Source organism: Rhopilema esculentum, chromosome 3 (genome assembly GCF_057945365.1).
Source record: "Rhopilema esculentum isolate cy_ngs chromosome 3, ASM5794536v1, whole genome shotgun sequence".
NCBI classification, from domain to species: domain Eukaryota; kingdom Metazoa; phylum Cnidaria; class Scyphozoa; order Rhizostomeae; family Rhizostomatidae; genus Rhopilema; species Rhopilema esculentum.
In genome coordinates this window covers 6,714,251-6,740,828 of record NC_142817.1, presented here as the reverse complement: position 1 = coordinate 6,740,828, position 26,578 = coordinate 6,714,251, and the positions used below count along the sequence as shown (strand labels likewise).

The 26,578-nt window shown below is 37.6% G+C and overlaps 2 protein-coding genes across 6 annotated transcripts; both read right to left on the bottom strand.

Moving 5' to 3' along the window:
* Positions 1-326: 326 nt before the first annotated feature.
* On the bottom strand, positions 327-11,833 carry LOC135692429 (monocarboxylate transporter 4-like). 5 transcript variants are annotated; one of them, XM_089111821.1, is made up of 5 exons: positions 11,500-11,833; positions 5,275-5,541; positions 4,749-5,050; positions 3,543-3,912; positions 327-1,970 (listed from the first exon to the last, which is right to left on the bottom strand). In XM_089111821.1, exons 1-5 carry the CDS (start codon positions 11,663-11,665, stop codon positions 1,801-1,803), a joined length of 1,275 nt encoding a protein of 424 aa, XP_088967947.1. In that variant the 5' UTR covers positions 11,666-11,833; the 3' UTR covers positions 327-1,800. The 5 variants fall into 5 exon arrangements, with proteins under 5 accessions (XP_088967947.1, XP_088967951.1, XP_088967949.1 ...); XM_089111825.1 differs by having other exon boundaries at positions 4,749-4,832; positions 5,324-5,541; positions 11,500-11,831; XM_089111823.1 differs by having other exon boundaries at positions 11,305-11,642.
* A 2,986-nt stretch (positions 11,834-14,819) lies between these two features.
* LOC135692422 (monocarboxylate transporter 10) lies at positions 14,820-21,157 on the bottom strand. The gene is made up of 5 exons (XM_065210540.2): positions 20,837-21,157; positions 18,896-19,162; positions 18,370-18,671; positions 17,367-17,736; positions 14,820-15,894 (listed from the first exon to the last, which is right to left on the bottom strand). The coding sequence occupies exons 1-5, from the start codon at positions 21,000-21,002 to the stop codon at positions 15,725-15,727; spliced, it is 1,275 nt and encodes a 424-aa protein (XP_065066612.2). The 5' UTR covers positions 21,003-21,157; the 3' UTR covers positions 14,820-15,724.
* Positions 21,158-26,578: the final 5,421 nt, after the last annotated feature.

Here is a 26,578-nt window from a genome sequence, read left to right as displayed (position 1 = left end):
CCGACAAGAGAAGGAATTCAGGGAAAAAAACCAACCAAAAATATGAATCATGAAAATCTCTTAACACATAACCAAAACCAATGATTCAAAATTACAATAAAAATTGCTCAATGCTTTGCTAGAGAAATGCTAGTTACGGTTTTACCAAATAAATATATGATGTACCCTTAGTGATAGCAGTATTATCTTTACTGAAAAGGCTATCCTGTATAAATATGGTAGATTATTATATATATTTATATATGTAAGCAAATTACAAGAAAATGTATAAATACATTAAGGACACCTGTCATGGATATGAATAGAGAGAGAATTTTGTACCAAGGTACAGCTTCACAAGCCTTTTCACAAAACATCAAAATACAAAGCGTAACAAGATACAAGTATTATTGGATTTTAAATGAAATTTTAAAATGGATTTTAAATAAAGAGTAATTAGGGGCCATTCACAAAGGACGTCCAAGCTGAAGGGGGAGAGGGGGGTTTGGTGAAACCAGATAAATTCGGACACAAGGGGAGGGGTGTTTACGCAATCAGGTTCCAGGTTTCAGGGTGGGCTGCAGTTGGCTAGGATAGGGGAACAACCTGTCAAAGAAAAAAAGATTTACACCGGTCTTCTGCAAACCAATGGCAATATCACATCTAAAACCAGAAGGCTAGGAGCAAGTTGACTTGTTGTATGATTTGTTCTGTCCGTTTGTGCAAAAAGCATGCAGAAAAAGGTGGCAGCAGATAAAAGTGCGGTTTTGTGAAATGCCGGTAAATTTCACCTTTGTAGAGCTGGCTAAAATGCACCTCGAGATATCTGCTGGCCACGAAAGGTTGGCACTGAAGATTGAAGGGCGTCAAAGAGTGAAGCAGCAAATTAGGAAGATGAAGTAGCAGTTACCTTCTCTTATGGATATTGCCGTCTTTTTGAAGCAGCCATTCACAGAAACTGACTCCTTAAACGAAGAAACGCTTTCTTTGAATATAGCATTATACAAAAAACGTACTAGAAAATCAAAAATTGTTCATCAAGTCAGTTCCTGCTTGGAACAAAGAACGGCTTTCTACAATCCATTTACATATACATGGTTGAATAGTATTCAGTATGATATCGGTGGATGTCCGAGGAAAGGGGAGGAGGCTCTTAATACGGACAATGCCGGACAAAAAAGGGGGGGTTAAAAATTCATCTTTTTGCTGGACGTCCTTTGTGAATGACTCCTTACTGGCTCACCTCATTCTTTCATGGTCATAATTACCCTAAATAAATTTAAGGTAACAGTAGTGGCCCCTAAAAATTGTTTTCTGACCACGCCCTTAATAGCTATAAATACGAACAACGCTATTTTGCTACAAAGTTACTAAATTAAGAACACATAAGTAGGTTTTATTCTTATCGCATCCGTGATAACACTTTTCACAAGTCATTCACAACATCAACATATTTGCAACTTCTTTAACTTAGTAAATAACCATTAGATTAATCATATAAACTCTTGTTTGGTAGAATTCAACTGAAAGTTGGGTTTATCGCTACGCGCTCGAAATTAAGTGTATAATTAGCAAGGAGATTTAACGGCCCTATGTATGTCCAGGCTTTCAACTTTCTTTTTCTTAGTCCAAAAGTTTTGAAGTTTGTGAAAAGTAAGTTAAATTTTCCCATTGTAAATAAAATTTCCCCAAAGTGTCACTACATGCTTTTTCTTGTTAATCACTGCACAGATTTGTTATCACTAAACCGTAAAAGTAGGTATGCATTTATCTAATCCATTTATATCTAACGAAGAATTGACTTCTGATTTGATCAAGCCCTTATGATAACTGTTCTTCGTTTTCATTCTCTCTCTTGTCGCTGCTCGTCTCATCTTGTGACAGTGATACAACAAATCGAAGAAGGAAGAGTTCTATAAAAGCAGCTATGTATGGTGCCCCAGACATGTAAAAGAATGCATTGTAACTTCTGGTCTTCTCCACCACTAACCCTAAAAACAATGTACAAGATGTATTCAAAACTACGTACAGGATATGATATGTTTTAGGCTATCAATTTTAACGATCTTAGATTTGATAGAAAAGTTTCTTATTAGTTTCCAAGTAGAAAAAGTCATATAGTTCCCGCGCTCATCTCCCGCGACGTACTTCTAAGACTAATGCTGCGTATACACGGGACCGACCGAACATTTGGTCCGTCAAATATTTGGTCACTTGGGTTTTGCGCTTACACGAGACCGGCTAAACGACCTCAAATTAATATTCGGGGACCTAAGAAAACATCCTTCTTTAATCTTGGCTGGCAAAATTTGCGAGCGGGCCCGTGTAAACGGTTACTGCCAAATATTTGCACAGTAACAAAAAAGGAGTGTCAATGCGTTGTATAGAGGCAAACGTAAAATGGTTAACCAAAGCCTGGGGCCGAAAATGAATGTATCGTTGTTGTTTAGAGTCACTGGTTAGATTTTATGTTCGTAACTTTTTCTTTGTTGTTTACTTTGCTAAAAATATGAACGACCTTTCGTCAAAAGATTCGTTTTAGCTTTCATGACAATTCTAAAAATCATAGCAAACGTCGTTGCAGTCATTGGTAGCATTTTGTGAAGAAAGTACAAGAGAACAGATAATGAGAGAGCACACGAGAACAGAGAATGAGAGAGCACCCAAGAACAGAGTAGTTTTGTTAGCTCTTTGTTTATGTGAGGGCTCCCCTGGTTTACCCTGGTTTACCGGGGGTTCCCCTGGTTTACCCCCGGCTAGACCCAGAGATATGCAAGAGGGAGAGGAGTGAATTATTGTAAAAAGGAGTGGGGAGAAAACAAGAGATAAGTTAAGATTTTCTTAGACCGATAAGAAACATTTATATTTCGTTCTAACCGAATTAGTGCTACAGTTGTGAAGCCGAGATCAAACTGGCCTTGTTTTTCGTGGATTTCTCCCAAAGGACTTTCGAACATTGATGCTTGTATGTCACATTTACAATGATCTTTCGCAACAATTTTTGACACAATGCGCATGTCATAAGAATTCAACCACTTGGGCGGCCCCGCAACGCCTGAGCAAAATCATTTGCGGCCGACATCAGAAGCAGGCAAATTTTGGTCGACCAACTGTTCATCGAGCCCCGTACAGCGTAAACGCAGCCTAAGTACAGCGAGAAGCAGTGGTGGTTACCCTACACCGCCATGACATTGGAGCAGCACGAATGTGCTAATATGATTATGAGGGACTGCTAATATGTACGCTTAGTATGCTCTCCACAACCCCCCCCCCCCCCCCCCCTTCTCTCCCGTGCGTTTATACGTAGCAAGAAGAAGACCTTCAGAATCTGGGATCATTTGCTTAGAGTGTTCACTTTTGTATAATCAGTCTAAAAAAGTACATTATACAAAAACAAGAAAAAAAAAGCTATTGGGAACATAATAAACATGGCTACCCGTTGACTTCAACAAAAAATAATGCTGTCGCACCAAAGGCTTTACCAAATTTTGTTTAGGTCGGTCAGCAATTAAAATACGTTACAAGTATCTGAAATCTTGCTTGCTAACGAGAAATGTACATACCCACAAGAGGTGGCCCTAGCAAGAGAGACACGGCGTCTACAGTCAGTACCATGGAATACGCTTCTCCTAGAAATGTTAACCCCGCTATAGTCCGCAGGCAAGGTGTGCAGCATGTTTGTACCATGCCATCAAGAGCGGAGTATATCCAGATATATGCGATTAGGTGTACTTCAGTTGTCGCAAATAGTCCCAGAAAGCAGGTTAAACCAGTTAAAAACATCACAAGCTGGTAAAATGCGATTTTCTTCTGAACTTTCAGGTCAAGTAGAAGCCCGCAGCAGATGCGGCCTAAGCCACAAGAAATAGAACTAAAAACGGGAAACAACTTGGCTGTGCTCACTTGGACACCTTTCTCTATAGCAAGTTGTACCTAGAACGAGCAAGAAAACAGAGTATAGATTGAGTGCTGATAAAGCAGAACATGAAAAGGGTTTCTTTTCATATAACAAATGTGCATATTTTTCAAAAGAAAAAACGAGGTAGTTGAAGACATTTTCGCTTTCAGAATACGCTGTCTCGTCAAGAGGGTTCGTTAGAAGTTTATGATCCTATACTGTTGCCAAAAAGACTCCCAAGGGTACATCGTATATCAAAAATATAGTTTTAGGGCCTTAGTTACAGGGCGTCAGTTTTAGGGCCTCAGGAAAAATCAAAATTCATTAAGGTTCAAAGTACAAGCACTTACGATGTTTTGGGAAAATATATAAAATTGGTTGTGCTAAAACTCGTAGTAAGCATTAGTTCTAGATATCGTGCCCAATCATACCAACATTTTAACAGGAATTAGAGCAAAGTTTCTTGCACAGAAAAAGAAGAGTTTTCGTAAATCACACCAAAAATTGTTGTTTTAAAGTTTTTTATAATTTTTGTTCTTATCTTGTTTCTTGTTCGTATCCTATCGAAATTTGTGTAGGTCTGTAGTTCAAATACTCTAATTTCTTAAATTTTGCCTTAAAATGGAAAGGCGAAATTTTATTTCAGGATCATTTCGAGTTGAAATAGATAATAACAAGAATTGCTCCATGTGACAGATCAGGTGTTCTTTTTATTGCATTTCTGTGTTTCTAATAAGTAGCTCGTTAAAATTAAGTATTTAAGAAACCTTCAAGAAATTGTTAGTTCTTGAATCAACTCATTCCTGCGCATTTCATCGTTTTCATGCTTCATTTCAATCAGAAATTTGAAGGCAGTGAAGCATCATCTTACCTGGTGAATGCTAGACACACCATACGCGAACGACACTATGAAGTTAGCCACAAGAAAGATGCAAATCTTCTTGTTCTTCAGTAACTTGAAATATATTCGCAAATTCGTTGTTTTCTTTTCAGGCTCATCTTTATCTACTTCATATGAAGTTGGGCAAAATGTCAAGCCACCAGCCAGACAGATAACAAGAAAGACAGCTGATAGTATTTGGAATGTTCGTTCAAATCTAACTTCTTTAAGTAGCAAAACGAGAAGGCTTGAAAAACCTGCTTGGAGAAGTGCAACACAGCCAGTTTGGAGACCTGAAGAGGTGAATGAGACTGTTTTTCTTATGAATGTCTTTGTGTAAAAGGAAGAAACTGAACACTCTTTCACCTTAGTTGTTCTAAAGACTCCCGCCCCCCTTTCGTTAGATTTCTTCAAGTTATAACTTGTTATTGAAACGTATTTATCCAATTGAAGATGAAGCGATTTTAATCTTGTCCTTGGGCTTCTTCTAAATAAAGAAATGTTAGAAAACACTAACCATATGCCAAAGATAACCATTTATCAAAATAAATGCACACAGATTTTACCGATGCCATTAGGAGAACAGATGAACCAAGCCCGAAAGGGACGCTGAACGAGATGAAGACTAGGTCCAAGTTTGTAGCGAATGACGTCATCAGAAGTGACAGGCTGACAAGGAATGCTGCAATCATTGTGCAAAGTCTTAGTCCAGCTTTATTGATGATCCAGCATGAAACAGGCCCCAATATAAACATCAATGAAGTCGGGAGTGAGCCAGTCCATGCTGAAATAGATCAGTTTAAGTTTATCAAAAGTTTTTACGAAATAGTATTACTTACATATCTTTACTGTTTACTACGAACCTGTTTGGACCAGGTATTCCTGCTTCCACAGTTCCTCAGTGGGAAGAATATTAATTTTTACTCAAACGCTGGCATGATATTATCAAGTACCCACTTGATGCAGGTTATTCCTGGCTGTCAGTGGAGTGATTGTTTATGTTCGCAAAATTGTTATCTATAACTGGCGTCTTATTCATCACAATCTCGTTTGAACCAGGCTGGCGTATTATTTATCACGGTTCCTTTTGAATAAGACAATGCCTGGCTGTTAGCGTGGATAATATTTTTCTGCTCTCATTATCTTTTACCTCCTTACCTTTATCCGGCATGAGTGTGCCTCTCCCACCTCTCCATTAATTTACTCGCCTGGAAAGGAGCACCGTCTGTTGTTAAAGAACCTGATCGTCTCTATTTTTGGAACCACTAAGAGATGGTTTTAAACGCTTGTTCTGGGATGGAATGTTTGAAAGCGGTTGTAGGTCTTTGAGTCCTTTTTTGGAACCACTAAGAGATGGTTGAAACAATTGTTCTGGGATCTGAATGTTTGAAAGTGGTTGTAGTTCTCTGAGTCCCTTATGGTACCACTAAGAGATAGTTGAAACACTTATTTTGGGATTGGAATGTTTGAAAGTGGTTTTAAGGCTCTGAATCCTTTTTGGAACCACTAGGAGATGGTTAAAACACTTGTTCTGGGATCTGAATGTTTGAAGGTGGTTGTAGGTCTCTGAGTCCCTTATGGAACCACTAAGAGATAGTTGAAACACTTATTTTGGGATTGGAATGTTTGAAAGTGGTTTTAAGGCTCTGAATCCTTTTTGGAACCACTAGGAAATGGTTAAAACACTTGTTCTGGGATCTGAATGTTTGAAGGTGGTTGTAGGTCTCTGAGTCCCTTATGGAACCACTAAGAGATAGTTGAAACACTTATTTTGGGCTTGGAATGTTTGAAAGTGGTTTTAAGGCTCTGGATCCTTTTTGGAACCACTAGGAGATGGTTAAAACACATGTTCTGGGATCTGAATGTTTGAAGGTGGCTGTAGGTCTCTGAGTCCCTTATGGAACCACTAAGAGATAGTTGAAGCACTTATTTTGGGATCTGAATGTTTGAAAGTGGTTTTAAGGCTCTGAATCCTTTTTGGAACCACTAGGAGATGGTTAAAACACTTGTTCTGGGATCTGAATGTTTGAAGGTGGCTGTAGGTCTCTGAGTCCCTTATGGAACCACTAAGAGATAGTTGAAGCACTTATTTTGGGATCTGAATGTTTGAAAGTGGTTTTAAGGCTCTGAATCCTTTTTGGAACCACTAGGAGATGGTTAAAACACTTGTTCTGGGATCTGAATGTTTGAAGGTGGTTGTAGGTCTCTGAGTCCCTTATGGAACCACTAAGAGATAGTTGAAGCACTTATTTTGGGATCTGAATGTTTGAAAGTGGTTTTAAGGCTCTGAATCCTTTTTGGAACCACTAGGAGATGGTTAAAACACTTGTTCCTGGGATCTGAATGTTTGAAGGTGGTTGTAGGTCTCTGAGTCCCTTATGGAACCACTAAGAGATAGTTTAAACACTTATTTTGGGATTGGAATGTTTGAAAGTGGTTTTAAGGCTCTGAATCCTTTTTGGAACCACTAGGAGATGGTTAAAACACTTGTTCTGGGATCTGAATGTTTGAAAGTGGTTGTAAGTCTCTGAGTCCTTTTTGGAACCACTAAGAGATGGTTAAAACACTTGTTCTGGGATCTGAATGTTTGAAAGTGGTTGTAAGTCTCTGATCCCTTTTTAGAACCACTAGGAGATGGTTAAAACACTTGTTCTGAAGAGGTTCCAAAACATTGTTCAAAACTATATTTTACATGATCTCAGCCTCAGTTCTTCACCTGTTTTTAACTTATGATCAATTTTACCCTGGAAACGAGAGCCACAGAATTTCGAGCGTATAAATACGTAATATTTTCTTTTGACATTAATCCCACTATTGTTATGTCCATCCCAAGATAGTCTTTCCCTGCTTGGGAAACAAGGTCCTGACAACAGAAGCGCTTGAAACACTTTTTGGAGAAAACGGCCCCAGCGCTTATGCGAGAATCAAGTTATGTTTATTTGATTTTATCAAAAAAGTCATCTAAGCCAATGCCAGAAATGGCACAGCAGTTTGGAGCTTAACAGGAAAAACAAAAAAAAACTGAACGTTCGATTAACGTTGCGGTAAACATTTGCACTACCCTCTTAAGTACTACAATTCACGAAAGCACAACCCGCAACCATAGGCGAATGGCAGTATTGCAAAAAATAAGATTCCTAATAAAGCTGAAAATTATTAAGTCCCCAGAAATCACCTACTCCCGCAACCGCAAATTACCATGACCTTCAAGTCTACATGATCCTTTGTTCTAGAGGAGTTTTCTAACTACAAGTCGGTTACAGTTTCATTATCTTTGGTTAGTCTTTCAGCATTGATAATAGCGATAACATCAACTACTTATTTAGGGCCTAGCCAAACTGTTCAATTACTTGTTGTTATTCCCCGTCGTAAAGCAGGGCCTGTTTTATGGAAATTTCCCAAGACCACACTTAAAGAAAAGAATGCTGTGTATGAGGCATGGAATTTCAAAATATCGAGCGTAGAAGGCTTTTTTCTTTATTCGTTTTAAGCAAAAATATTCAACATAACACGATTACAAGTATGTTTCTATTACAGCCTTTTCTTTATGGACTCCGACAGTAACAGCAGTTAAAGGTTAACATATCTATAAGCTCTAAAATTCATACTTATCTTAATATTGAAGAGCGCTTTGCCAAAAACATTAAAAAGCGGGGAGTTCTAATAAGAGCAGGGGGCTGTAAGAGTTTTGAAAAATTAATAATGGGGGGAGTCCATTTATTGGGGGCCTTAGAGTAAGCTGATCATTTTCAATTATTTCAGATTTCAGAAATCGACATCAGCGTTAGCGAAAGAGGATGATATAGTGAATCGATATAGGAAATTATTAATGACAATAACCCCTGTGCAATTATTGAACAGAGTAAAAGTTTGGCGAATTTAGGCTACCTTTATGCAATCATATCTCCAGTTTAGGAGCGTAATTCTAAAATACGCACGATGAAAATCTAGAAAGACCCTTCAAATTGAAAAAAAAATCATAGAATTATTTTTGCCTTGAGATCTTTTTGCATGCAGCAGTTCGAAGATTGTAGTGCACTTTCACGTAGCTTGTTTGGCCGCCATTGTTGTTATTGTCGCTAGATTCAAGTGTCTTTTACAAGCTCTGATTGGCTTTTACACCATTTGAGAGCAAAAAGCTTATTTGCTGTAACATTTTTCGCTCTTGTTGGACCAGATTTATCTAGACCAAGGAACTTGTGCTACAATTGATGAATTTTTCGTACTGTTCTGTTATGTTATAAAGTTCTCTATCAACAGAAAACATACTTATAACAAAAATATAGCTAAAATTAAAAAACGCATTCCACAATTTTGAATTTCCAAGACCACATTTTGGATTTTCAAGACTACAAAATGTGGGAAAACGTAAACTAAAATAGGCCCTGTCGTAAAGAAATCCCAAGAACGTTGCCCGATGAAAAGTTTCGCAGGGCAAGAATCTTTTACCGGAAGAGCTGTAAGGTGGGCAAAGCGCCAAGAAAAAGGAAAAACCATGGCAAAGTAAAATAGTTTTTCAATTTCTTGTGGGCAAGAGGGCATCCACCCAGTGTGCCTAAAGGTCCCTGCGTCTCTATCTCCTACAATACAAAGAAAACATATAGGTTTCGCTCTTGCCTTCCTACTGCAAGCCCGCTCCAAATTTATAAAGCACCTGTCAAAATGTTATGATGGAGAAGGTTTCAGCTCAAATTCAGAGAAACTATATCATGACAAGGATAGCATAGGTTATAAATCTTTGATTGGCTGAGCGACCAAAATTCTGCATACGCCATTAGCCAATCAGAATTCAGGAATTTGACAACAAACGTGCCTCGCGGCTAGATTTAGGCCTATTTTGGACGTTTTTAAGTTCTTATTTGTTAATTACTTGGATAAAACAACTTTTTAGGTTTAAAAACTGTAATTTCTCTGTTCTCCCTCCCCCTAATTAATTTAAGGATTTGAAAGGGACAGTTTCAAGCCTTCGTAACTAACGATCGCGGAAAATTATTTGCTGAGTACAACGGCAGTTTTCTTGTAAATTCATCAAAGATTCAATTTTCAAAAGAAAATTAAGGTTATCTTTTAGCACATTTTACTCGTTTATTTTTTTGTGGGTAGTGGTAAAAACGTCTAAAATAGGCCTAAATCTAGCCGCGAGGCACGTTTGTTGTCATATTCTTGAATTCTGATTGGCTAATGGGGCATGCAGAATTTTGGTCGCTCAGCCAATCAAAGATTTGGAACCTATGCTGACCAGAATAACATTGATTCATAGATATTTTCACGTTGGACTACGGTATTTCAGACCGCTGGAAGTTTTGTCGAAGCCCAAATGTATCAGCAGGTTTCGCTATGTATGCAAAGTGAAATAAAATTTTCGAGAAAACACGAAAAATTTGAAATAGTTACAAAATCTAGCTTTTATAAAGAGAGATCCTAGTCATCTTGTTTCTAGCTAACAGGTTTTGTTTCGAGTATTGACACATTAACTTGGAGCAGTCAAAGCCACTAAATTTAAATATTCAAGTCGAGCAAACACAAGAATTGAATCATACAATAAAAATACATTGCGCACATTTTGTTATTACGAGCACTGTGTCAAGACATGGCCTACGGTATAGAGAGTAAAGTCTCAAGCTGAATATCTTCTAAAGAGCTAATGTACGGTGGCCCATAACTGCCACGCACTTGAAGGCAATCTGTCTCGTTGTGGATTGGTTAACGAGAACAATAGCTGGAACAATAGCCTAAACACGACTCCAGCGCTCCGCCATATTTTTTACAATGCGATAAATTAAAGGGGGACTGGAAACAATAAAAATACCCTTGTTCTTATAACCAATCAACGTCGTGACAGATTTAAACTGATTCGCATACAAACAAAACAGCTTCGCATTGAAACAAACTGATTCACGCTGACAGGAAAACTACTCACACATAATTCAAGCGAGTCACACAGAAAGAAATCCCATTCGCACAAAATTAAAGCGAGTCGCAAATAAAGAAGCTCGTTTGTAAAAGTTTTCTTTTTGTGCTTCCTTATGAAAACTGTTATTGCAGTTGCTGCTTTTCCGTAAAACCTTGAGGGAAATTGAACAAAAGGTACTTTTTACCTAAGGAGGCACTGATTTGAATTCTTGAAAATAGATCTTATCAGTTTCATGAAATGAAAACAATAATTCTCTTTAAAACCGAATCAGTTTCTCACGACGTTATTTGTATGTAAAACTTTATATTTGTGTGTACACTTACTAGAAGTAGAAGTATAAACTTGTGACATAGTGTACATTTGTACACTTTAATTTTTGCTCTTGCCTACCCGAGATCTCGTAGGAAACTGTCGTACACTGCAGTTCGGGTAACTAGCTGAGTTTGGACTTCTAGCCTGTCTGCATGTTTCTGTGATCGAATTGAACAATAGTCCTAATAGTCCAAAAATACACGCATATTATTCTATTCCAATGATGAGAAAGTGGGTCTTGTCTCTGAAATTCCCACAGTTTGGGCAAAACATCATGGCCGAGGCTGAACAGAAATTCATTCAATTCAATAAAAAACCTACCCTTCTCCAACGTGTGACCCATTCTTCTTTAAGTGCGACCTCTTTTCTAATTGTGGGACTCATTCTGCTTTATGTGCAATTTGCAGTATTTTATGCGATTGAAACTAAAAATGTGTGAAGAGATTCATTTTTCTGCGAGTCTTTTTTCTTTTTGTGCGACTTGCTTGAATTATGTGAGAGTAGTTTTCCTGTTACCTGTCTTTTCCTTTGAATTACCAAACCTCTCCAGAAAATAATTGTAGCAGATGCCGAAAATATTGAGGAAGCCACAAGAACATGCAGTAATGAAAACTGACGCAAGCAAAGTCAGCCATGAAAGAACACCATCGCGGCGATCTATTCTCTTCGTCAAAAGAAGCATGATGCTTTTTCTTTCCTAACTGCATACAACTTTATTGTCCACATGAAAATGCGGGTACCTCCATTGCTAAAACTTGTCCTAATCAACCTGAACCGATACTGTATACAGCCGTTATTCTCCTTATAAAAATCCTACCCAGAAAGTGGGCCTGCGATTGTACCAGTCCTTGACAGAAAAGTTCCTTTTAAGGTCGGTCGCAACAATGGGAAACTGTAAAAATGGTAAAAACCGCAAGCATTATGAGCTTTCAGCATGTGTTCCCACCACAATCAACTTGGCGGTCATATCATTGTTTTTGAGGAATCTCTTGCTGACCCCACCAAACATACCGCTGATACAGGGTTGCCAGATGCTTGGAATGGTTGGCGGCCAATGATTCTTGGCTAATTCTGTGGAGTGATAGTGTAATCAAAATTGGCTTTGCTTGTTTCAAAAGCTCCAACTCGCTTTCAATTTTCTGTTATTTTTTACTTTGTTTCTTGCTTCGTTAGCTTCAATTTTGAGATTATTTTAATGAAATGTTGAATATTGTCTGTGCTTAAGTTGTCGTTTTCTTTGTACTTTTTGGGCTTTCAACATGCGGCCAAAATTCGGCCAACTTTTGTTGTTTCGGCCAAATCATTTTGTAACGGATAGGTAAATCCCCCAGTTTTTTCAAAAGTTTCTATTAAAAATTCAATATTTTCTTCCAAAGTTGTAGGTCTCTCAGTCCCTTATGGAACATCTAAGAGATAGTTGAGGCACTTGTTCTAGGATCTGAATATTTGAAAGCGGTTGTAGATCTCGGAGTCCTTTTTGGAACCACTAGGAGATGGTTAAAACACTTGTTCGAATGATTGAAGGTGGTTGTAGTTCTCTGAGTCCCTTATGGAACCACGAAGAGATGGTTGAAACACTTGTTCTGGGATCTGAATGTTTGAAAGCGGTTGTAGGTCTTGGAGTTCTTTTTGGAACCACTAAGAGATGGTTAAAACACTTGTTCGAATGATTGAAGGTGGTTGTAGTTCTCTGAGTCCCTTATGGAACCACGAAGAGATGGTTGAAACACTTATTTTGGGATTGGAATGTTTGAAAGTGGTTGTAGGTCTTGGAGTCCTTTTTGGAACCACTAGGAGATGGTTAAAACACTTGTTCGAATGATTGAAGGTGGTTGTAGTTCTCTGAGGCCCTTATGGAACCACGAAGAGATGGTTGAAACACTTGTTCTGGAATCGGAATGTTTGAAAGCAGTTGTAGTTCTCTGAGTCCCTTATGGAGCCACTAAGAGACAGTTGAAATACTTGTTCTTGAATTGGAATGTTTGAAAGTATTTGAAAGTATTTCATGGTGATCTTTTACGCTATGTGGTTAAAATTCAAAAACTCTAAAAATAGGTTTTTGATGACGTCACACTTTAGAACTCCATGACGTTCGCATGCAAATCTTTCTTGGTCAAGAATGCTGACGAAAAAGCAATCTGTTCTTTCAAATGCGAGAAGAGGCGTCGTGCACCCGCTATCATAGACAATAATGATGGGGCAAACGATACATGACACCAAAAATACCCTGTTTCAGCTACCATCACCATTAGAAGAACAGACAATACCCGTCATTGGAATAAGAAAAGAACAACCATTAAACTTGGCAGAATCTTAGCAAGAGCAACCCTTCAAAGCGCTGCCTTGTGATCTTGCCAAACGAGTTGGATATCGCTTTTTCCTGACCATCAGGATAGCACTCTTAGAGACAAACTTGATGAATGCCTCAAATGAGATATTGTTTGGTCTACCGCTGGAATGGTACGAAATAGCGACGAGGAAGAAGAAACTGCAGTAGTTTGTTCGTGGACATCATTTCACAAATGTGTGACCAAAGAAGAAACAGAGAAATACATACAAGAGTATCTTCCAGTGACACCAGAGCCACCAGAGTATCCTGTTTGTAAGGAATATCTCGGTTTTTTGCTAGAAGTAATCGATTATCTGGAGATACCTTACCTATACCTTCAATCAGATGAAATGGTATATGCAAAACTTTGTGATATCTTATGGAAAAATACAGATCTTTACAAACGCATTTTTTTTTCGATGGACGGGTTCAATTTGCATGTACGCCAAAGGCTATTGTTTAAGAGATTCCATTGCAGAGGCTACAAAGAATAGTGCATAGATGCAGGTGCAATTGCTGCAGGATCTGCTGACCAAGCTTTCAATGGTAAGCAATACTTCAGGTGTATGAGATTTCACGAAGAAATGTTTGATGCTTTGATTGAAACCTGCCCAGAGGATATCACAAACAACCTAACAGAATGCAATGCACTGGTCGTGCGCTACGTGCGCTGGATGGAACGTTTCGTGGAAGATGCGACCGGCTCTAGTTGTTAGGATTTTAAAGAAGAAACCACATCCTTACTTTTTGTTAGTGACCAAAATATCTCTGCTCAGAAATTGAAATGATTTGAAAAGAGCTTCAACAAATAAATAGTATAAAAATTAAGTTTGATATTATCGTGAGAACGAGAGAAAGAGGTGTAGATAAAAAAGCAAGGGTCTCAAGAACGAGCCACGAAGAACCCCGAATTTGTTTGTACAGATGCAAGAGTGCTATCAAAGAGTTCTTTCTAATCGTACTACCAAGCAAAGTCCTGTTCACACTAACCTGGCCCCGATTGGGCCACGATGCGTTTACACTTGTAACTGCCGACTTTGTAGTTTAAACGGTATCAAGGCGAACCTGGGTTAGTTTGATGACAACGCATGCATAACACAAAAATTGAAGGTGATGATAAACAGAATGGCGGCGGTCAACGCAAGGCAAGGTTCGCCCCAGGTTCGCGTTTACACTACACTTTATCTTTCGAGATGGACTGATTAAGTCTGAGGCGAACCCAGGTTAGTTTGTGTAGTGTTAACGGGGCTGAAGCTATTTGTTTCTTTTTGAATCAGCTGGTGACAGGGGCGTGGTGGCTCACCGGGACTCGGGAAATTTCCCGATAGGCCCTTTAAAACGTTTCATTCCTTTTAAGCTTTCATCAATTATAACATCAGATTTGTGAGAAGAAAGTGAAGTAAGGCGCCAAGCTGCCTCCGTGCCCCTAAAACGTGATTTTCCCGGCCAACAAAATTCCCACCACGTCCCTGACTGGTAACCAATAGTGTGACACAGACTTACAAAGAAGAAAGAGTTCAATTTTCCCTCATTGAATTTCAGTTACATGTCACATATTATATACAACCGCAAGTACATATTATATCACCGGCTTTCAAGAAATTACCAAAGCAAATCTTTCATGTTTTTAAAGAGAAGGCTGTCTCTAAATGAATCTTGTATCTTTTTAGAATTTGAACACACCTGAGCCCCTTCTTTTTAAAGCTCCAGTTTTCAAGACGATATACCTGCCTTCTAGAACAGTAATACATCGTCTTCTAGCTCCGCGAAAAGTTCATCCAATGAACAGGATTGAAAATATCGAGGAAATCGAATGAAATTCAAATAAGCCATGGAAAGATATACTACTTTGTTATTGGAGGCTCAGAAGGCCAAGCAAAATTATTCGAATAAATAGCATTTACTAATATAGCCGTGTGAAATATACATAAAAGGTAAAATGCAGTGATAATTGAAGCTGAAAGAGATTTCCAATAATGAGGCAGTTGACGGTAAACTTTGGGGAGCTAAACATTAATATTTGCGACGAGAGAAGGAATTAACAGAAAAAACGAGCCAAAATAAAAATGATAAAAATATTTAACACATAACCATAACTAATAATTCAAAATTACAATTAAATATATGCTAATTTCAATAACTGTAAAAGACTCACTTTTGGTAGAAAATTTTGACAAAACATCAAACTACAATAGGCAACAATATAGAAGTATTAATGGGTTTTAAATCATGCTTTCATTTGAAAGTAATTACTGGTGTACCTCTTACCATTATAATCGTAATAAAACAAAATACATTTTAAGGCACCAGTAGTGTTATTATGCTGGTAGATTATTCTGTACAAATAAAAATCCCTATCATATTTCTACCCATTAGCATCTAACTAAAAATTGACTTGATTTGATCCGACCTTTATAATAACTGCTCTTCGTTTTCTCTCTCTTTCTTGTCACTGCTTGTCTCATCTTGTGACAGTGATACAACAAATCGAATAAGGAAGAGTTCTATAAAAGCAGCTATGTATGGTGCCCCAGACATGTAAAAAAATGCATTGTAACTTCTTGTTTTCTCGACCACTAACCCTAAAAGCAATGTACAAGATGTATTCAAAACTACGTACAGGATATGATATGTTTTAGGCTATCAATATTTCATGCTAAGATTTGGTTGATGGAAATACAACTCTTTCAAATAAAATTTACTAACGCTCATGCCCGTTATCCAATCGTGCCTCGACTTTCGAACAATTAAGTCGTAACTTTCGAACTTGATAAATAAAAAAGGCATTTTTTCTCATTTTGTTAGGAAACTTTCTCGTTAGTGGCCAAGTAGAAAGTGCTCTTTAGTAAGAGCTTGGTTCCACAAATAGTTTCCGCGTTCATCCTCCGCTATATACTTAAGAGGCTAAGCGCGGCGAGAAGCAGTGGTGGTTTCCCTACACCACCATAATATTTAAGCAGCGCGAATGTCAGGCACTGCCAATATGTTAGAAAAGTATGCTTTGCGAACTGTCATTTCTGCTAGCTATTATAAGACAGCACAAAAAAGCAACGAATTACCCTCTTCAGTGGTGGATCCAGGCAATAATCTGAGGTTCGACCACACCCTTTAGACCACACCCATTTCCTGGTCACACCCTGTTTTCTAGAATAATTAATATTTTCCATAATTTTTTATGTAGCCCATTTGAGCAAAGACAATTGTAGCCTTATGTAGCCTTGAGAAGCAACAAACTAGTGTTGTTATTCTGAGACTGGATATTCTAAAAACGTTTACGGAATTTAGCCTAAGCAACACCATAGAATAAGAAAACAAAAAGAAATCTTTGGCAGAATTTTGAAATGTCACCTAAAACTCGCATTAAGTTGCACAATTACTTATGAAAATCAAACCTGTTGAAAATTATAAATTTAAAAAGCCATATAAAATTTGTAATTATTGAGAGCAACATTCGTTAAACAAAGAATCAAACTTTTAGCTAACTTTGTGGGCCGGATGTTTTCTTGAATTTTAGAATTTTTGAGTCTTAATATTCTTATAAAGTATATTCCTACCAATATTTGTGTACTTTCCAAAATAATGGGTCACATCGGCTTTAAAGTTACAGTTTGCCCACTTGCAGAATATGTAGGCATCCCCACATCTTTCTGTAACCTTTGAGCGGAATTACTACACCCCCCATTTGAGCGGTAATCAACTCGTTTGTTCATTGGTTGTCAACAAAATTTGTGTGCTTCCCCCCTGGTTGGCTTTGATTTCTGATGATTTGATTGGTCGAGGAAGGCTGACTACGCGAGCAAATATGTTCCAGTTTTGACTATGGTTTAATTAAAGTAGTAGGTTAAACATAAAAATGATCCTTGTTTTTGTATTTTTTTTAACTATCTGACTACCGCTCGAGCAGTGATGGCGGTAGTTTAGATCCGCCAGTGCTCTTCTTCCCCTCCCCTGTGCGTTTATATAAAGAGATAAGAAGGCCTTAAAAATCTCAACTCATTGGATAAAAAAATGCTTTGAATGTATCGAAATATTATTGCTTAGGATAAATACATACCTACAAGAGGTGGTCCTAGCAAGAGCGACACGGCGTCTACAGTCAGTACCATGGAATACGCTTCTCCTAGAAATGTTAATCCCGCTATAGTCCGCAGGCAAGGTGTGCAGCATGTTTGTACCATGCCATCAAGAGCGGAGTATATCCAGATATATGCGATTAGGTGTCCTTCAGTTGTCGCAAATAGTCCCAGAAAGCAGGTTAAACCAGTTAAAAACATCACAAGCTGGTAAAATGCGATTTTCTTCTGAACTTTCAGGTCAAGTAGAAGCCCGCAGCAGATGCGGCCAAAGCCACAAGAAATAGAACTAAAAACGGGAAACAGCTTGGCTGTGCTCACTTGGACACCTTTCTCTATAGCAAGTTGCACCTAGAACAAGCAAGAAAACAGACTATTGATAAAATACTAATAATTAAAAAACGAAAATATGTTATTCAACGTAATTAGAAATGTGTTTCTCAAAAAATGAAACGGAGAAGCGATCTTTTCGGCCTCTTTCCCATGTTTAGCCACTTTCCCATGCTAAATTTTAGATCACCGAAAGCATAATTAAACTAGATTATTTCTTTGAACTCTATTTAATGAATGCAAATAGAAGACGGAAAAATTATATTTACGAAGGAGAAAAACCATTGACAAAATGCACGAATCTCAATGTGCTGTCTCGTCAAAAGACTTCTTTTTTAAATTGATGACTTACAAAGAAAAGGTGTTTTTCATAAATTTTAATTCAGGATTATTTTGAGATGAAATAGATGATAGCAAGCATAGGTCCATGTGACAGATCAGGTGTTCGATTTTTTATTGCATTTCTGTGTTTCCAATATGTAGCTCGTTAGTATTAAGTATTTAAAAAACCTTCAACAAACCTTTTATACTAAAATCAACCCAAAAATTAAAAAACTGTGTACTAACCTCGAAATTAGTATCTCATTCCTGCGCATTTTTAATTTTCACGTCATTCCAAATCAGAAATTTGAAGGCAGTGACGCATTCTCTTACCTGGTGAATGCTAGACACACCATACGCGAACGACACTATGAAGTTAGCCACAAGAAAGATGCAGATCTTCTTGTTCTTCAGTAACTTGAAATATATTTGGAAATTCGTTGTTTTCTTTTCAGGCTCATCTTTATCTACTGCATATGAAGTTGGGCAAAATGTCAAGCCACCAGCCAGACAGATAACAAGAAATACAGCTGATAGTATTTGGAATGTTCGTTCAAATCTAACTTCTTTTAGTAGCAAAACGAGAAGGCTTGAAAAACCCGCTTGGAGAAGTGCAACACAGCCAGTTTGGAGACCTGAAGAGGTGAATGAGACTGTTTTTCTTATGAATGTCTTTTTGTAAAAGGAAGAAACTGAACACTCTTTCACCTTAGTTGTTCTAAAGACTCCCGCCCCCCTTTCGTTAGATTTCTTCAAGTTATAACTTGTTATTGAAACGTATTTATCCAATCGAAGATGAAGCGATTTTAATCTTGTCCTTGGGCTTCTTTTAAATAAAGAAATGTTAGAAAACACTAACCATATGCCAAAGATAACCATTTATCAAAATAAATGCACACAGATTTTACCGATGCCATTAGGAGAACAGATGAACCAAGCCCAAAAGGGACGCTGAACGAGATGAAGACTAGGTCCAAGTTTGTAGCGAATGACGTCATCAGAAGAGACAGGCTGACAAGGAATGCTGCAATCATTGTGCAAAGTCTTAGCCCAGCTTTATTGATGATCCAGCATGAAACAGGTCCCAACACAAACATCAATGAAGTCGGGAGTGAGCCAGTCCATGCTGAAATAGAACAGTTTAATTTTTGTCAAAAGTTTTTACGAAAGAGGATAACTTACTCTATCTTCATTAAAATTAGAAGTTAACTACCGGCAATCATAAGGTCAAAGTGTCGTGGCTTCGTTAGCAACAAATTAATCACGAATGGGTACGGCTATAGACAATATGACAGTGTTAAATGAACCCCTCCTCCCGGGCTTACCAATAAGGCTCTCATGTCCTTATCTCCTACAATACAAAGCAACCACGTAGCTGTAGATGCCGGCTAGGGTAGCCAAACTCGAGCAAGAGCCATACCTGATTTGGCAGGATTTAAAAAGAGGGAAGATATATAATTAAAATACATATTTGGACTAAATCAAGCTCACGGAATTATAATTATGCCAGCTTTTCATAACATCATTTGGAAAAAGTGTAGCCAGAGGGGGCAAGTTGCTGTCAAAATTTTCATTTGAGGGGGGACACCGCCCCCCGTGCCCTCCGCAGCAACATGACTGATACAAAAAAACATAAAGGCTGGTTTTCATATAACGTATTTCGATGCATTTCATCGCAATTCAGGGTCCACGATTTTCACGGTATCTGAAAACCGAAAAACGTATTTCATCTTAATTCATCGTAATTCAACGTATTTTGTCGGGAGAAACAAAATTTTTTTATTTCTTTGGTCGGTTTTCATATAACGGAAATTATCTTAATTGATCGTAGACTCTGAATTGCGATGAAATACGTCGAAATACGTTATATGGAAACCAGCTCAAACATTTTGGCGCCTGCCCTTCTGTTGAAAGCTCGTTGAATATTTACAAAACACCTGTCAAAGATGTTGTGGATCCAAATGATGAAACCGGTTACCGGTTTCAGCTCAATTTCAAAGACTCCAAGAATACCATTGTTTTAATGGGAATTTATCGCTTAATTCGAGTTTAGGAAAGTGCACAGATCCCCCGTTTCTAGAATCGGGTGGTCCCACACGTATATCCTTAGTAGGCTGTGAATATGAAGTTACCTTAGCTATTTGCTAATCACCTTGTCCTGTTTTCTAGGTGGTCTTGCCCTAGCATATTTGTTTAAGTGCAGTAATGCAGCTCGAGCCATGCAATATTTTGCAGCACGACTCACGCGTTGTTGTATGCGTATCCCCTTCCATCCCTGTCCCCTGGTACTCGCTTCTCCTCCTGCCTAAAGCCCGTTACACACTTCCTCCTGCCTTCTTCTGTCTCACTTCTTCTCACACAGTCATTCGATTGTGTGATAGGTGTATCAGTCTGATTGTCGGGGTAAAAAACTGAGGCACTTTTTTCCATGGAATCAAACACCGACCATAAAATTGCGTCATTGCTCAGGCAAGACAAGGGCTGATGCACCAAAAGCCCAAAATGTTTTTCCTGAGATTAGGGTGTTGTTTAACATAACTAAGGGGCCCCCGCGATGGAATTAATAGCCAATTTCGCATTGGTCTAAGGTCTTTTGGACCGCAGAATTCTAACCGAAACCTGGAGCAATCCAAGCCATTAAATTTCTATATCTAGGTTGAGCAAAATCAAGAATTTAATCATACATTACAAAATACATTGCACATCTTTTGGCCTACGGTACAGAGAGTGAGGTTCGAGGTGAGTTTCGTTTAAACACTGTCCTAAAGAGCGATTGAAATACAACAGCATCAAAAATTACCTGTCTTTTCCTTTGAATTATCAAACCTTTCCAGAAAATAATTATAGCAGATGCCAAAAATATTGAGGAAGCCACAAGAACATGCAGTAATGAAAACTGACGCAAGCAAAGTCAGCCATGAAAGAACACCATCGCGGCGATCTATTCTCTTCATCAAGAGAGCCATTCCTTCTCTTTCTTAACGACATGCAACTTTATTGATTCAACGTCGAAATGAAAACACAGGAACTTCCATTGCTAAAACTAGCCCTAGACAGCCGCAACCGATAAAGTATACAGCCGATATTGTCAACCTCATTTTAGTGTCGACAGGTCTTATACAATGGTATATAAGCGACGAAGTCGCTAGATGTCTATTGTTCTTAAGTGAGGCAAAATCACTCATGCGGTAAAAGGGCAAAAAGACGATTCCGCATAAGGGCTCAGTACGGGACATTGCAAGATTATCGAAAATTGGCATAATTTTGAAAGGTTAGTTATACTTTGCTAGCTTGCCGTATTAATTTCAAAAGTTTTAAGCCATAAATTGTGTTGTTAAATAGGGTTTCAAGATTTTTAAAACATTTATTGCTGCGGCGCTCGCACGGTCCAATCTGGCCTAGGCAATGTTTACCTTTTCAGGTAGACTGTTTTCGGGTTTATTTGCAAAAAACCAAATATAATTTCAAAATTGGGTTTATTTTGTATTTTATAAGTTGAAGGGTAGATGTAAGCAAGTACTCTTAGTCTTATATCATTATGACAACTTGTTGAATGAACACTCCCCTATTTCGGCAACCCCCTGCATATGACTTCTAGTAAATATTTCAGATGTAAGGAGTGAAAATTTGTATTATAAATATCCATTTCAAGTTTTTCCTATGACAAGACCTTCCCTCTAACATTCATCAGCAAACCAGACTTTTATTTACGGACATCAGGATGTTGTAGGAAGGGGGCGTGGCTGAATCAGGATTGAAGATGACCTCTTTTACCACGGTTCCTTAATGTTACGATAAAAAATTAACACAAGATTTTTGTATAAGCGCGACATTTTTGTAACTCAAAACCCGTGTACAAACAAAAATTATGGCTTAAAACCTTCTAAATGCATACGGTAAGCTGACAAAATATATGTTACCTTCCTAAATTAAATAGATTTTCTAAAATTTTTGGTTTCGTTTGCCAGCTTCGGAATTTCCCATACTGAGCCCTTATGCGGAATCGTCGTTTTGCCCTTTTACCGCATGAGTGATTTTGCCTCACTTGAGAACAATAGAGTTAGACATCTAGCGACTTCGTCGCTTATATATCATTGGTCTTATGTCCTTTTGATCAACTGCACCGGTAGGATCACTGCAGATCAAGCTGCCATTCATATCATTCTTCTAAAAGAGCCACATTCTTACTTGTTCTTGTTCTTCTTGCCGCATTTTGTATTATATTGGACTTTCGATTAGTGAATTGCTTAATGGGTGCAATGGGGATGGGAGCCTGAGCCCTAAAGGCCGACCTCCACTTGACCGCGCGTACGGTCACTGACATTCACACAACAGCTATTTCAAAACACAACAGCTGTTTCAAAATCAATCCGTTGTTTCTTGCATTCAAGTCCAACATAATGAGCTTAGAAAGATTAATCGAGGCAAAGGCTTTGCTTGACGTTGTAGAAAACATTAAATGTCAAGTAAAAGAAACTAGATCGTGAAATTATCACACGCGAAGTTCAAGCACTCTTAGGCCTAGCCGATGATGATGTCTGTCGAGCCATGAAAAACCTAGGTGAGCAGGGCATTTTGACTTTTCATGATGGCGGAGTTCAGATAGAGTTAAAGGAAAAACTAAAATTAACGAAAATTATCTATGATTCAGTCCGTTACAAAATGCATGCAACAACAAAAACGTCATGTACGCAGACCGACACAGAGGTGGACAGGCAACAATTCTCACATACATCGTGCTCGATTCGACAAAAACCTGAGCCCTCCATAGCTACCGATGTCCTCAAGAGCTTCGCACAACTCGCCACCACCCTAGCAAATATGCAAAGTATCCTCGCTGAGGAAAGGGAGAAATACTAAATTTGTTGGTGGAAAGTTTTAAATTAAAAACCAAGTTATTCGACGAAGGAGCACCTACTGGTAGCCATGAAAGCCGTGAAAACCTTTCAATCAACGACAAAGAAAGCGTGAATGAAAAATTGCAATGTTGTTTACGAAGACATTAATTCAGATTTACACCACAAAAGTAAGAAGTTTCTCGGGAGCCACCGCTGATGATCTCCATGATTACATCCAACCACTGCGCAGGAAAAACCCAGACAAGATCATACTGGTCGTGGGTACAAACGATATCTCTAACAACTCAGTGAAAGATGCTCTGGCAAAAATCGTATCCCTAACCAAACTCATTCTAAGTAATCTTCCCAACTGCCAATTAACCATATCGGAAATCATCCAAAGAAAAGATAACCCACTACTCAATACAAAAATCAACGAATTCAAAACCATAAACGTCGATATTATACAGCAGCAAAACATCAAAGAACAGCACCTTGCAAGAGACGGTCTTCATCTTAATTTCAGAGGTAACAGGCAATTGGCACTGAACTTTATTCAAAAACTTAGATCGTATTCATTTTGATTAAACAAGGATGACTCGACAGAAATATATGAAAGCAAAAAGAGTTTTGATAAACATAACAGAAATAGCTTAACAAATTTGAATAACATCAATATAAATACAGTAAATAAAAACCCCGAATCATACGTCCATGAAACCGTAGATGAAAAAATACCAGAAACTGATTCCTGCGAATTAAATACAGTTGACATTTTTAAGAATATCAGGATTAATAATAAAAGGGTCTTGTAATAGCATACCTAAACATTAACTCAATCAGGAATAAAATTGAACCATTAAAATTAATGGTTTCAAAATATGTCGACATTCTTACAATCGCCGAAACTAAAATAGATGAAACTTTTACAACAAGTCAATTCATGATCGAAGGCTTTGGAGAACCTTTCAGAAAGGATAGAAACAAAAATGGTGGAGGCCTTCTTACCTATGCGAGGAAAGGGATCCTTGTTAAGAGCTAACAAATTACAAATTTCCTAATGACATTGAAATATGCACCACCGAAATAAAACTTAAAACAAAAAAATGGCTACTACTTAGCATATATCGCCCACCCTCCCAATGCTAAAGCTATTTCTTTGAAGAGATCGAAAAAGGAATCGATTTCTTCAGCAACAAATTTGAAGATCTTATCGTTATGGGCGATTTCAATTGCGAAGTGGGTGACAGCGCAATTAAGGCTTTCATGGACACTTATAAATTAGTTAACTTGATCAAGAATCCAACCTGTCATAAGTCAGACAACCCACGATGTATAGATTTGATACTGACAAACTGTCAGTAAGTCACTTTCAAAACACGACTAATGTTGAAACAGGGTTGTCTGACTTCCACGTAATGATACTGAGCATACTCAAAGGTGATTTCACCAAGAGAGGTCCCAAAATACTTACATATAGAGACTGCAAAAAATTCGATATTCCGAGCTTTAGATCTGAAATTTTGAGTCATCGAATACTAAACTTTAGAGACTACGGAAGTGTTCATATCTTAGTCAAAACTCTTCTTAATAAACATGCCCCCATTAAGAGAAAGTATGTTCGTGCAAACAACAGGCCATTTATGACGAAAGAATTACATAAGGCAATAATGCATCGTAGCAAATTGAAAAATACATATACTAATAACAAAAATGAGGAAAATCATAAAGCATATAAACGGCAAAGGAACAAATGTGTAAAGTTATTACGTAATGCTAAAAGCAGTTATTTTAGAAACCTAGACTTAAGTAATCTTACAGATAATCGCAAATTCTGGAGAGTGATCAAACCGGTCTTTGCAGAAAAGATAATAACAACACCCTCCATTATATTGGAAGAAAATGGAGAATTAATTAGTGATGACCGCAAGATTGTAGAATCATTTAACAACTACTTTATAAACATAACACAAGGTCTAGGAATTCAACAAGATATAGCTCACATGTCAGTTACAGAAGGTATAAATGACCCAATTGATAAAGTCATTGAGAAATATAAAAACCACCCAAGTATCATAAAAATAAGAGAAATGTACCCTGACCCACAGCCCTTTGAATTCAGGGAAGTAAGCAGTGGGGAAATTTGGGATCAGATAAACAAACTTAATACCAGAAAGGCCTCACCAATAGAAAGTATACCTGCTAGGATATTTAAAGAATATTCAGACATTTTCTCTGAAATTTTACAAAGAACATTTAATGAGGACCTATCTAATATGACATTTCCAAAAGAACTCAAATTAGATGATATATGCATAAAAAAGATGGTAAATTCAGTAAGAAAAATTATCGACCAATTGCTACCTCACCGTCCGCATCAAAAATATATGAGAGAATCATGGAATCACAAATTACTTCCTTCGCTCATTGTTTTCTATCACCACTGCTATGTGGTTTCAGAAGGAATTATAGCGCCCAACATACATTACTCAGACTCTTAAAAAATTGCAAAAAAGCTCTAGATACTAAACAAACAGCCAGTGCACTATTGATGGATCTGTCAAAAGCATTTGACTGTCTGAATCATGACCTAATGATTGCTAAACTTAATGCTTATGGTTTTAGTAGAAGCGCCTTGAATTTCACATTTTCGTACCTTAGCCAGAGAAAACAAAGAGTCAAAATAAACGGCTCTTTCAGTGAATGGAAAACCACGAGTGTAGGTGTGCCTCAAGGATCAGTTTTGGGACCTCGCTTGTTCAATATATACATAAATGACATGTTTATGTTTATATCAAATAGCCAAATATGCAATTATGCTGATGATACAACGATATATGTCATCCACCAAGACATTAAGCAGGCTACTAAAATACTAGAACAAGACGTAGTTATTTTGAGAGAATTGTTTCAATACAATTATATGAAAATGAATGGGGACAAATGCCACCTTATAAATTTTGGTAAAGGCAGCAATGACACATCTCTGAAAATAGATAAAACGATAATAAAACCAAGTAAAGAACAAAAACTTCTTGGAATAAGTATTGATAATAATCTGTCGTTCAAAGGACACGTACAATCGATATGCAAAAAGGCCAGCCAAAAGCTACATGCTTTATCCCGAATCTTCAACTATGTGGATGATAAAAAAGTAAAACAGACCATGCACGTCTTCATTTTATCACAATTTAGCTACTGTCCTTTAATTTGAATGTTTTGTGATCGACAGATGAACAACAGAATAAACAGAATTCATGAAAAGTCTTTGCGTCTTGCCTTGCCTATGATGACTATGAATCAAGCTTTCAAACTCTTCTTGAAAAAGACAACTTGACATCTATCCATGATAAAAATCTGCAATTGCTTTTTACAGAAATATATAAAACTTTACATAATCTCAACCCAAGTTTCATGAAAGAAATCTTTACTGAAAGAAATACATGCTATAATCTTAGAAACATATCCCGAATATCGCTATCAAAACCAAATCAAATTTTTATGTTATAGAAAGTACAACCTTTATGGGATCCAAGCTCTGGCAAGAGCTTACAAATGACATTAAAACAACTTCTAGCCTCGCAATATTTAAGAAAAAGATTAAACTTGGAAAGATACAAAATGCAACTGCAGACTATGCAAAACTTACGTTGCGCAGATTGAATTCTTGAAATAGTCGTCGAATAATTGTATATTTTTATCTA

Excerpts from the sequence above, each read along its gene's own strand:
- LOC135692429 (XM_089111821.1), bottom strand. The coding sequence starts at position 11,665 with ATGCTTCTTTTGACGAAGAGAATAGATCGCCGCGATGGTGTTCTTTCA. Across the intron at positions 5,542-11,499 it reads TAATTCAAAGGAAAAGACAG|CATGGACTGGCTCACTCCCG; the intron begins GTAACAGGAAAA and ends GATCTATTTCAG. Across the intron at positions 5,051-5,274 it reads ATGGTTATCTTTGGCATATG|GTCTCCAAACTGGCTGTGTT; the intron begins GTTAGTGTTTTC and ends TCACCTCTTCAG.
- LOC135692422 (XM_065210540.2), bottom strand. The coding sequence starts at position 21,002 with ATGGCTCTCTTGATGAAGAGAATAGATCGCCGCGATGGTGTTCTTTCA. Across the intron at positions 17,737-18,369 it reads GTGTGTCTAGCATTCACCAG|GTGCAACTTGCTATAGAGAA; the intron begins GTAAGAGAATGC and ends TGCTTGTTCTAG. Across the intron at positions 15,895-17,366 it reads GCTAGGACCACCTCTTGTAG|GGTTAGTGGTCGAGAAAACA; the intron begins GTATGTATTTAT and ends CATTGCTTTTAG.